At 48.5% G+C, this 11,931-nt stretch overlaps 1 protein-coding gene across 6 annotated transcripts in view; it reads left to right on the forward strand.

Annotated features, from left to right (window-relative positions):
• HPS4 (HPS4 biogenesis of lysosomal organelles complex 3 subunit 2) overlaps positions 1-11,145 on the forward strand; it is a 33,445-nt gene extending 22,300 nt beyond the window's left edge. For 5 of the 6 annotated variants that reach the window (XM_072600092.1, XM_072600094.1, XM_072600091.1 and 2 more), the window contains 5 exons: positions 348-444; positions 1,111-1,993; positions 5,568-5,700; positions 6,188-6,296; positions 9,737-11,145. In XM_072600092.1, coding sequence (XP_072456193.1) covers positions 348-444; positions 1,111-1,993; positions 5,568-5,700; positions 6,188-6,296; positions 9,737-9,908 — 1,394 coding nt within the window. In that variant the 3' untranslated portion in view covers positions 9,909-11,145. Of the gene's footprint in view, positions 1-347; positions 445-1,110; positions 1,994-5,567; positions 5,701-6,187; positions 6,297-8,278; positions 8,427-9,736 lie in introns of all 6 variants that reach the window. The other variant, XR_011965276.1, reaches the window with a different exon arrangement.
• Positions 11,146-11,931: the final 786 nt, after the last annotated feature.

Here is an 11,931-nt window from a genome sequence, read left to right on the forward strand (position 1 = left end):
GGGAGGGGCCTGTTTCTGCCTCCAAACTAAGGTTTCTAAGCTAGCTTAGGAGCTAGAGTTGGCACAACTCCCCACTACCTCTTCTTCCATGAAGGGAGACTTCCATCTACCCATAACCTGTCCTTGTTCATCTGTCTCCTCCCAAGCTGCTGCTTGCTGATTTCCCCTCTGCTCTTTGGTCCCCTGGACGTTACTGGACGCAGCACTTCTGTGGCTGCTGACTTGTACTGTACAGCATGGTCTCGGAGCTCATTCCAAGTTTGGCTCTTAAGGGTTTATTGTGTGGGTAGAATACACCCTTCTCCCCAAACAGGTGTGGCCATTCTTTATTTACTTTGCAACTCTAGGATCTGCGCTGCCAGCAAATGTCCAGATTACCCCAGTTTTCCTCACAGAAGATGAAGCTGTTAGCCTCCGCGATTTCCCAATAGAGTGGATGACCAGGTGGGAAATTCAGAACAGTCTAGAAAATCTCCATCTGCTGTCCAGATAGACGTTCAGATTTCTCCAGATAGACATCCAGCCCCGCGAGGACCGCCTGGCACCTGGCCTTCCAGGAAGGCGAGCACTGGATTTTGTAGCCAGACGTACAATGCTGACCTTCAAAGCCCTTCTGTTAATTTCTGATACCACAGACAGAGGCCATTCTGTAATCACCACAATAAAGTGAAAAAACATTTGCACAGTGGTTTTAAGGTTGACCAAGTGCTTTCTTCACAGAAACCCTGTGACAGCAAGTACTGATAGCATTCTCATTCTACAGGTGAGGAAGATGAGGCAGATGGGGCAAGGGAGTACTCAAGCTTTAGCTTTTAAATCCCCTCATACCACTTCTACTTTTTTTAAAAATAGGTCTTTGTTATAAGAGTGCCCATATCTCTTCATGTGGCCCCCCTTAGTAAGGCACTACCCTGTTTTCACCCACATGGGTTAAATAACCTTGCTTCTCCTTATCCCCATCGCCTGTGGGAGCCTGCCCAGGGCATTAGTGCCCGACTGCCTTTTCATTAGTAATGTAGGACAATGATGCCTTTGCTTTCTTAACTAGTGGCCTGCTGTCTGAAACTGGTAGTTATCTGCTAACTTCCCTGACATTTTTCTGTTTGCCAGGTCTCCCACATTTTCAGCCAAATGCAAAGAGAAATCAGAGCCACTCACTCCAAGGTGCCGGAGCTCCTCAGACTCTGAAGAAGTCTGCCGTGTGAATGAGGATTGCCTGGCCTGGAAACTGGCAGCAACCCTGGGGAGTGACTCAGTTTGTCCAAATGGCCCTATAGAAGCATGTGAGGAGGAAGGACATTTGCTTGGCCATAGCTCAGAGAATGTGAGACCATCAGGATTACAAAGCCCTGCTAAAAGCCCAGGACTGGGACTCGGCACTAGACCAAGCAAAGAGCACACTCTGCGCTCCCCCTCTGTACTCCCCATTCTGGGAGGTAAGGAAGCAGAGACATCTTCAGTGCATTTCAACTTCCCATCTGTTTGTGCCTCTGATGGTGGGAATCCAGGCCAGGAGAATGCTGGTAGTCTCAACTCAGCACCAGCAGAACCCTGGTCCCTAGCCAGATCCCCTGGCAGTCTCGTGTGCTGCCCTCCTGAGGGTCTCCCAGAGACCCCTGTGGAAGACCTCTGTGAGGATGTTTCAGGGAGTCACAGCCAGGTCTGCCTTCTTGGAGGAGGCCATCTCTCTGATGGACCAAGCTGCCCGTTGTTGTCACCTCTCTCAGGCTCTGCTGGAGCACAGGCTTCTGGCCAGTCTGTGGTAGAGGGCAGTCCACAGAAGTCAGCCCATGGTCTGGAAGGCCATTCAGGCTCATGGGGGCCTCAGGGCAGTGACATCCCTGTAGATGGAACCAGCTTGAGCTTTCCTTGGACAGACTCTCAGTCCATGCTGGTGAAGATGCACCTGTACACGCACCGTGTGAAGGGACTGGTTCTGTCCCTGCTGGCTGAAGAAGCACTCCTCAAGAATGGGGTGGTCATCGAGGATGTGGTAAGTGGGAGGAAGGGGAGAGACGTAAGCATTTAGAGAGCGCCTACTACGTGCCCCGCACTGTGCTAAGCACGCTACAGATGTCATCTCTTGAATTCTCACAACAACGCTGTGAGAGTTAGGTGCTGTTTTGCTGCTATTTTACAGATGAGGAAATTGAGGCAAATAAAAGTTAAGCAACTTGACCGAGATCAAACAGTTAATAAACTGAGACTGGATTTGAACTCAGGTCTCCTGTACTACAGGCTCAGAGCACTGTCCTCTGTGCTGTTCAGCTGCCCCAGTGATCCCAGTATTACTGTTTCTCTTTAGGGTTAGAATTGTGGGAATCACTGTTAGCCAGGAACCTCTGAAATTCTCTCTTCTGTGTTCTCATGATACAGGAGGAAGGGATGAGTCCAAAGACTTGACCTGCCCAACCTCATGAAGACAGGAAGTGACAGAGCTGGGGTTTGGTTCTGAAGGTTCTCACTGGGAATCTAGCACTCAGGCTAGGCTACTGCCCACCCAGTGGTATCTCATGTCCCTAGGGGCAGCTGTGGCCAGGCACTGCAGGTGGGAGGAAGTCCCTTGACACAGGCCGATTTTCCTGGCTTCTCAGGCAGCTTTAGGTCATTTGTCATTGGCTCCTCTGAAACATTTGCCATGTGGAGCTGGCACCTCCCTCCCACTGCCTCAGCACTGGGTCTTGGCAGGTCCAGTGGCCTCCGACCTTGTAAACTGTGGGATAAGTGGTGATGGTCTGCCTGTCTTGGTAGCAACCTGGCCAGGCTGGTCACCATTTGTGTTGTATAGCTCGGGTGATGCATTGACCCATGGGGCTCTTGCATCCTTGAGGCCTCTGGAGGGTAGGATTATGTGGAAGATGTCAGTTGCTATGGTAACAGCCTCCTTTAACTGGCAGAGAGTATGTTGTTATCAAGCAACTGCAAGTCGAGATCGCTGCAGGGTGGGTGGTGTCCTGGGGCCAGCCTTGTTTTTGTTCTTAAATCTATATTATTCTAAACCTTGCTCATTAGCATGTAAAGCTTGTGGCCCTTTGGAAACAGGCAAGTCACCTTGCTGCATAAATGGAGGGGAGGCTGCAGGGCCCTTCCCTGCACATCCCTCCTCCTGCTCTGCTCGCCTCCAGGCACAAGCTAACACAGATGCAATCCTCCTTTTCTCCTCACTAGTTCCCTCTTGGTGGGTAGCAGTGGCTCTGGGCATGGATAAACTCTTGAAGGCCTGACGACAGTTGTGTGAATCTTCCTGAAGAGCATTTGGCTTTTGGACTTGTGTGGGGACGTTAAAAGCTAGGGCCCAAGGTATGGTTGGAATGCAGACTATCTGCCCACCAACGTGGAACAGCAGTCATCCTTCTGATTATAGAGAACAGCTTTGTGGAACAGATTAAATCCCTAGAATGATAGAAATTAAATCCCTGAGGAGAATGTCAATGTCAATGGAAGACAGAGAAAGAGCATAATTCTGTTTTGCATCTGAATTTTTAGGATCTATCTGTGCCTTGTCATGGCAGCCAGGGCCTTGTGTGCTAGCTATCAAAACAAAAAACGAAGGCCCAGCATGTAAAGGCACACCCAGTTCTGGCTGCCCCTGGGGCAAGAGCCTTGTTTTATGGCGTTGGGTGTTCCTTGGAATGTGGGAATTTGGTGACATGGGCTAGTCAGTTGCTAAGAATGGTGGAGAAGGAGCCCCCTTATTCATCCTACTGGTTGAGGGGGTGGTCACAGCCAGCGAGCTCTGCAGAGTCTGAGCCTGTAAAGGGAGGCTCCGTTGATGCCCCCTGGGTTGGGACCTGCATTGGAAGTGCTCCCACTCATTCCCCCAGACTTGTGGCTGGGAACCCCTGTTCTTAGGCAGAATGTTAAGTAACAAGAGGAGATGAGACTGCCATCATTCCCTGCCACTGATGATTTCGCCTGCCACCCTGGAGCTCTGTTCATTTAGTTGTTCAGGCTTTAGGTGGCTGTGCTTTCTCCTCTTTTGAGTGTGAAGATCTCCTAACAAATGCTGGAGGTGGCCAGGGTGGGGTTTAGGGAGAAGGGTGCAGTGGAGCAAGGACAGCACCAGGGGGCAGCGTGGAGCTGCCCTAACTGAACCGCAGCACAAGCCCCAAGCTCCTGCCAGTCGAGAATTTCCATGTGAGATCAGAGTGTTTGAGGAAACGGATCCTTTCTTGGAATTGGTTTATATTTCTTTAAACAAGCGTGTATAGAGTTCATATATGTTATGGGGAAAGAAGATTGGACTTGGAATCCACAGCCCTGAGTTCTCATGGTCTCTTTCTGTTCGGAGGCACCCAGACCAAAAGCTGGAGGCCAGAGGTCCTGGTCAGTGGTACAGGCCACTGGTACAATGGCATCATCTCTGCCTGCTGGAGCAGAAAGAGATCTTGACTGGGAGTCAGCATTTCTGGGGTTAAATGCCACTTCCAGCATTTACTAGCTGGGTACTGGGCAAATCACTGAATCTCTTTGAGCCTGTAAAATGGGGATAAAAATACTTGCTTTAACTACCTCCCAGGGGTGTGATGCAAGTGCTCTGTGTATCTTAAAGCACTCCCACATAGATGCATGCAAATGTTCTCCTGTGCTCTTCCATGTAGGCACTGTCCTTTGATTTGAGAGTTGCCATGTACCATGTAGTTCAGAAACTCCCAGTAAGGCATTTACTATGGATTTAGTTTTTCATGCCAACAACATGTCTCAAAATTGGTTCCAGCAGCAGGCTATTTGTTGGTCCCTCCTGGTAGTGTTTAGGGCTGCAGTGTAGAAACTGTCTTTTTATGAGGTAGGGCTATCACCGATACATTAATAAAAAAGATACACACAAAAAGGCTTGTCTGTAGCAATTCTTGAGCTGTTGATCTCCATGAGAGATGTTATTACAGGGAAAAAATGGTGACCCCCCCCAAGACACTAAGAAAAATAAGACTGAAGAATCTTCCCATCCACCTCCATAATCATTCCACCCAAGTCACTGCACACTGTGTGTTGAATTCTCTCACACAGCTGTTAGAACAGTCCAGTGAACAGTCAGGCTACATAAGCTCTGCATGCGCATTAAAGGCACACATCTCACTGACTCTGGGAAGTGACTGTTTGCACAACCACACTGGCTGTGCTACTGTGACCAGCATTCGTTGGGGCTCATTCACTGGAGGAGCCCTCCGGAGCATCTGTTTTCAGATAGAACTCACCCAAAGCCACTGCTCCCATTCTGTACACATCTGTCACACTTGCTGTCAAGCATTTGGGCCTAGTATTTATTCCAATACTCCTGATCAAGGTTGTTAGAAACCCACATTAGAATTCCTCCATTGTCAAAGAGCTATTAAGAGACTCCTTATGTAAACATCTGTAGGTAGTAATTGGCTCAGAAGGGGGCTTTCAAACTCACTCTACTTCTGAAAACCTCTTTGGAGTTATGTCTTAACTCCCACAGAGAGAGTCAGATATTTGCAGGCTATGAACCAAATCAGTACTGCAAAAAAATGAAACTTTTAAGTGACTCTGCTGAAAATGAGGTTAACCAGCCCATTCAAGCGATTCTTTCCATTGGCTTATCCCAGTATCACAGTAGCCTGGCATCATTGAATGGCTTGGAGGTTCACTTGAAGGAGACACTGCCTGAGGAGGAGCCTGCCCCGGCACGAGCTGCATACAACTTTCTGCACTATGACAGCATTCAAAATGTGCTCACTGGTAAGGCTCTGCTGGGTCATCAGACCAGGGTCTGGGAGAGGCCAGAGCTACGGAGGTCCCTGTTCCAGCAGCCTTTCCTCATCCTAGATGTGCCTGAAATGTGAATGAAGACTCATTTGGAGCCTGGCACCCGCTGAATTTGCGAAAGCTTCCCTTGTTGGTCTTCCAGATTGCCTTCCCAATAGCCAAGGATCACAGATGTTTTGAAATGAGAGAGGAGGGTGGCGCTCCCTTGCAGAGTGATAGTTGAAAGGGCACTCTCCCTTTCTTGGCATTCAGGGAAGCAGATGACTGGCACTGGGCTCTCTTAGGGGTTGTCAGTCAGCTTCCTTTTATCCTCTGATTTGGATTAAGGCATGCAGTTATTCATCTCTCCCCAGAGAGTCACTGCTGTGCCATAGTCTCTCCCAGGAGTGGAGGGTTGGAGGAGGATGGGGGCAGGGAGGATGATTTTGATATTTACAAATTCTCTTTTAACTCTCAAAAGCCAACCTGCCACAAGCACCCACTTCCCAGGACCGACACCTCCTCCGAGCAGTCCGTCTGATTCATTCGGACTTCACTCAGATGCCACCTTTGTATGAGATGACAGTCAGGTAAGATTTCTGCCAAGGACACACGCTCTGCTCATTCCTATGCCTTCTTCCCATGAATCTTCAGGACTCAGCTCAGAGCCGCTTCTTAAGGACAGCGTATCCTGTCCTCCTGAACTGTTAGCGCTCTCTCCTTTTTAAAAATGCCATGTAGGTGCCAAACTGTGAAGGTGATGTGTGTTTGATGTGTTGTCCCCCTCTAGAACAGTAACTCCCAGAGAGCAGCACGGTCTTACCATTTAGTCTTTTTAGTTATTTCTGACCTTTCTGACCCCATTGGGGGTTTTCTTGGCAAACATACTGGAGTGATTTGCCATTTTCTTTTCAAACTCATTTAACAGATGAGGAAACTGAAGCAAACAGGGTTAAATGACTTAGCCGGGGTCACTCAGCTAGTGTCTGAGGCCAGATTTAAGCTCAGATCTTCCTGACTCTTGGCCTGGAGCTCTGTGCACTATGGTGCCACCAGCTACCTGGACTGTCTCATATATATTCTCTATTTTTGTCTTCCAGAGTCTAGTGCAGTTCTTTGTGCATAGTAGGTATTGAATTAGCACTTGTTGGATAGCCTGTTAGGGAAGGAAGGAAGGAGAGAGAAAGAAAGAAAAGGAAAATAAAGAGGAAGGAAGAAGATAGGAGGAAGGAAAGAGAAAGAAAAAAGAGGAAGGAGGGAGGAAGGAAGGAGAGAGAAAGAAAAGGAAAAGGAAGGAAGAAATAAAGAGAAAGAAAAGGAGAAGAAAGAGGAAGGAAGGGATGAGGGGAGAGAGCGTGAGATCTGGGCCTCCATTCCATATCTCTGAGTTTCATTTCTTCACCTTTACGGTGACGGTCCAACCCCAGCCTCCTCACGACATGGGTGTTCATCTCAAGCTTTGGGTCAGGTGGGCCATGAGGTCTTACCTTCTAGTTTCCTCTCCATGTTGTTCAGATGAGGAAACTGAGTCCCCAGAGGACCTGGCATTTCTTTGTTCAGCAGCAAGGACGCTGTCAGTGCCGTTTATTAAAAAAGGAATGAGAATGGTTTAGTCTGTTTTAATGCCTCCCCTCCCTCCAGGCCTTCCTCTGCTCCTTTTGCAGCCGAGTCCTGCCATTGGTTGCCATCCCCTCCTTTCACCAGATGACAGAGAATTTGTTGCATCATTAGAAATGGGGCTTTTGTCTGTCAGAGCCACTGGAGCAGCTGAAACTCAGTGGAGAGAGAAGTCAGGCTCTCACAATGAGTGTTCGAGGCCTGTGGCAGGGTATTTGTTGCCTCCCAGGACCAGACGGTTTATCCAGCATTTAAACAGAACTTACCATAATAAATGTGTCTTTTTAGGCTTTCAGTCAAGGTTCCCCGAAGCTGGCAACAGAAATTTGTTTTGCTGGGTTAGAAACTGGTTTTGTGTGTGTGTGTGTGTGTGTGTGTGTGTGTGTGTGTGTGTGTGTGTGTGTGTGTGTGTGTGTGTGTGTACATGTGCAGTTGTGCACTTGTGTGTGGGGTGCATGTGTGTACGCACGTACGCACGCTCCTTTGTGTGGGGTGCATGTGTGTGCATATACATGTGTGCAGTGCCTGTGTGTGCTTTGGCATATCACATTTGCATGTATGTGTATGTACACCTTGGCAGGCTAGGCATAAAAATGAAACCTCTGGCACCTTATATGCCAAACTCAGAAGGTCATTATTGGCTCTCTCTGGGCCCTTCACTATTTGAACTCCTTGGGGCAAAACACTGGGGTCTGGTGAGAGACCTTGATTGCAGAAGCTAGCAGCCTCTGGCATTTGGCATCCAAGGTGATGCTGGGTAGCATTTATACCATTAATCCAATTAACAAGCCCAGGAAAGTGTAAAAACCTCCCCCAAGGCTCTGGTGGGAGCCAAAGCTCTACCGTCTGCAAGAGCTCCGCTTCAGGATGAAGGGGAGAGGAGTGGCTGGCAGCTTTGTGGGACCATGATTAGACAGTGAGGGGCCTCTGGGGGCCTCCCCTCTCTTTTCTGCAGTGCTGCCCTGGAAGGCCACTCTCCTAGGCTGAGCTGGCCTGTCATGATGCCTTCATTGCTTTAACTCCTTGGATGTGGAAAGAACGCAGATCAGGAGTGAAGCCTGAGGAGGGAGTCCTGACTGATATTGGGGAGCAGGGACCGAGAAGTAAGGCATGCTATCTGATTGTGTTTCCTTACCCCTCAAACACTAACATACAAGGTTGGCATAAGGAAAGCTCATGAAGACTTGAAGAGCGCTGCCTAGTTTAATGTGGGCTGCTGTCCCAGGACGCAGCATGATGGGGGGGAGTTGGTAGTGCATCGGATTTGGAGTGAGACCTGGGTTTGAATCTACCCTTAGATGCTTCTTGTCTGTGTGCCCATGGGCCAGTCATTCATGTTGCAGAGCCTCCATTTCCTCATCTATAACATGAAGATAATGCTGGTAAATCATCTGTCTCAGGATTATTGTGTGGAAATATTTGGCAAATCTTAAACTGCCCTATAAGGGGAGTTATTATGGTTCTTTCAGACCTCGATAGGCCTAGTGCCCTTCCATACTCCCCAGATGCTCCTGGGGCAGTAAAGGGTCCCCAACCACTTTCCTTTTCTTCTCTCAGTACTAGTGAGTAGCTTATTTAGAGCGTAGGCCTTCTGTCCCCTGCCACCTTGACAGTACTCAAGGGAGCAGGACTCTCCTTGGCACCCAGACCGTCAGTGACCATCATCATTCCTGAACATCACCCACCCCCTGCAGCAGAATGTAAGGTTTCCGAGGAATGGGACCCTTTCATTTTGTTCTTCTGTCTTCATCACCTAACAGTGCTGGTGCAGCATAGGCCTACAACAAATGCTTGCTGAACCCTAAAAACCTGCATATTTCCTAAAGACAGGGCAGGGTAGGGCAGAAACGGCCAGATTTTAGAGAAGATGCCCGGAGCTCGGCCTCTCTGGCCCTGGTAGGTCTCACGTCCTTCTGCTCAGAGTAAGTTCACCCCATGCTTCAGCAGCATCTGCTTTTTTAGAGCAGAAAACTCAAATCATGGCAATTTGTAAATTATTGTTGGAGAAGCAGACTGCTGTGTTGCCTGGCCTTGGGTTTCAAGCTTAGCCCTGTGCCTTACCAGACTTTTAAATGACTTCTCCTTTCTGGGAGGGAGTGGGTAAGAGGCGCTGTGGCCCCCTCAACCCCATAGTTCTGCAGTCCATTTACCTGTGAACACTCAACTGTTTGCTGCTCTGTTGTCACCAAGGTTTTCACGTGTGACTGGGCAAGTCATTTCCCCCTCGCTGGGCCTATTCCCCATCTGTAAAGTAGGAGACATGGCCCAGATAAGCCCCAAGTTTCCTTCAAACCCTGAAGCTTACTCTCCAATCTAACAGTGACCATCACTCAAATTCTCTGTTGTGGTTGGGGTTTCCATTTTGAGGCAGGGATGTGTTGTAACTGTCCTTGACTCTTTCTCTCTCCACTAGGAATGCCTCCACAGCAGTGTATGCCTGTTGCAGTCCTGTCCAAGAAACCTATTTCCAGCAGACAGCCTCTTCCACTCGGAGCTCCGGTTTCCCCAGCCCCCAGGATGGTGCCTTCACCCTCCCAGGCAAGGCCAAGCAGAAGCTGCTGAAGCATGGGGTGAACTTACTCTGAGCAGAATGGACGTGGGACCTACCAGGGCCAGAGAGGCTGAGCTCCAAGCATCTTCCCAGATGGTTTTGTCCTGCCCTGCCCTGCCTTGTCCTTAGGAAATATGGAGGTTTTTAGGGTTCGTGGGAGATGTGAGAGATAAACCTTTGTTTTTGCTGAGCACATTTTTCAGGGGGCCGGGGTGGTGGTGGGAACGTTCCCTTGGAAACCAGCAGGTCCAGAGCATTGGGTGGTGCTTTCCTGTATTGGTCAGGACAGAGTTGCTTACCAAAGAACCACACCAGGAGGCTGCCTGTCCTGCCAGCTGCTGCTACTGCGCCCGGTCTGCTTTTAATTCTTCTGCTGCAGGTGTAGGTTAAGCCTCTTCTTTGTGCCCCACTATCAGTCGAAAACTTCATCTCACCTACTGGGTGTGATCATCAGAGCAGGAGACAGTGATTTATTTTTAACAGTTGGGCCAATCTATACACCTCCAGATAGGCTTTTCCACTTCCAGGTTGTCCCCTTGGGAGACTGCACGCTTGTTTCAGAGAAGTTGCCATTGCTTAGAATATTTGGGGGACTTTGTGTGGAATAGCTTTCAGAGTCTGCAGCACATTCTTTTGAGGCTCCTCAGTAGGGGCAACTTCTTGTGTTATGGGGACACAGATTTGATTTTTGGAAACAACTATGTAAGCCACACGGAGCCACCACTGAAAAGTAAAGTGCGCAATCAAACTGGGTAGTGCCACTTCTGGTAGAAAAGGGCTGTGAGCTAGGACCGTGAAGTCAGTGATCCTGCTGGTTTTCTCCGGTGCCTGTGTTACAGACAGGTTCTGAAAGCTTTCCTTCTCCATCCCCTACCCCCATCCCCCAAAGCCCTAAACGTTTAGCACAAGGCAGTATTGTTAAGTATGGAGCCTTGCCTTCATGAAGGGGCCAGGATTCATCCAGATGTTCTAATGAGGGGCATCTGTTAGAGGATCATCCCCAGTCCTTTCCAGTGTCAGATGTCTTGTCAGAGGAACAAAGCCACAGCTCAGTCTCCTCCAGCAATACTTGGAATTCCTCTTTGTTACTTGGGGCAGTAAACTGATGTGTTAATCTTGAGGATGTCATTGTTCTTATTTATAAACAGATTTCTACACCTCTTCGTAGTAGGCAGTTTAACATGTTACTATATTCCTAACCCTAAACAATAACGTTCTAATTAACAAAGTTTATGAATCGACATGTCAGTAAACGTGTTTCGTGCACACTTTTTCTTCGTCGTTGTATGGATTGGTTTACTACTCAAACCATGTGTCCTTCAAAAAACAGCAGAGCCCTGGCTTCAATCATATCACATTGTGCCCTCCTGCTTCCTGTGGCTGGGAGGCTGGCTCACTGAGATAGGCAGTGCTGGTACTATCCCTGTTTGACAGATGGGAAAACTGAGGTTCAGAAAAGTGAAATGATGTCCTTGTCTATGGTCACAGAGCTACTAAGTATTGGAGTCAGAACTTTAACCCAGGGCACCTAGAAAAACATTTTGTATCCAAAAAGAATGCTTTTTGAAGATTCCTCTTTGTGGTTAAATGTGCCCTGTGCAAGAGTCTAATGAAATTCCAATATGTTTGTTCTTGGGTTTTTTCATATTACAACCTCAGTGGACCTTTTGGAATAGGGTCCCTCATCTCAGCTCTGTGCCTCATGGCATGCTGATTAATGTCTGAAGACTGCTTCCAAAATAGGGCCCAGTGCACAAGATGGTGACTCGGTGTGCTGGTGGGTGCCTGACCTGGGGAAAGCAGTCTGTCCTTCATCTGATCTTGCAAACCCTGCCCTCTGCTGCTTGGCGAGGGGGCATTTGCTTCCATAGAAACCTTAAATGCAAACTGCTTTGATGCCTGAGAGACATCTCACAAGGGAACCAGCAGCTTGGCCTTACACACTTGAATCTTCCTAATCGATATAAAACTGAGAAGTAAGGTGAATAAGGCCACAACTGACTGACTTCACAGAATATCCAGGGTGATTGAGAACACATCCTGCAGACAAGTAGGTG

The sequence above is a fragment of the Notamacropus eugenii genome, chromosome 4, assembly GCF_028372415.1.
Source record: "Notamacropus eugenii isolate mMacEug1 chromosome 4, mMacEug1.pri_v2, whole genome shotgun sequence".
Lineage (NCBI taxonomy): Eukaryota > Metazoa > Chordata > Mammalia > Diprotodontia > Macropodidae > Notamacropus > Notamacropus eugenii.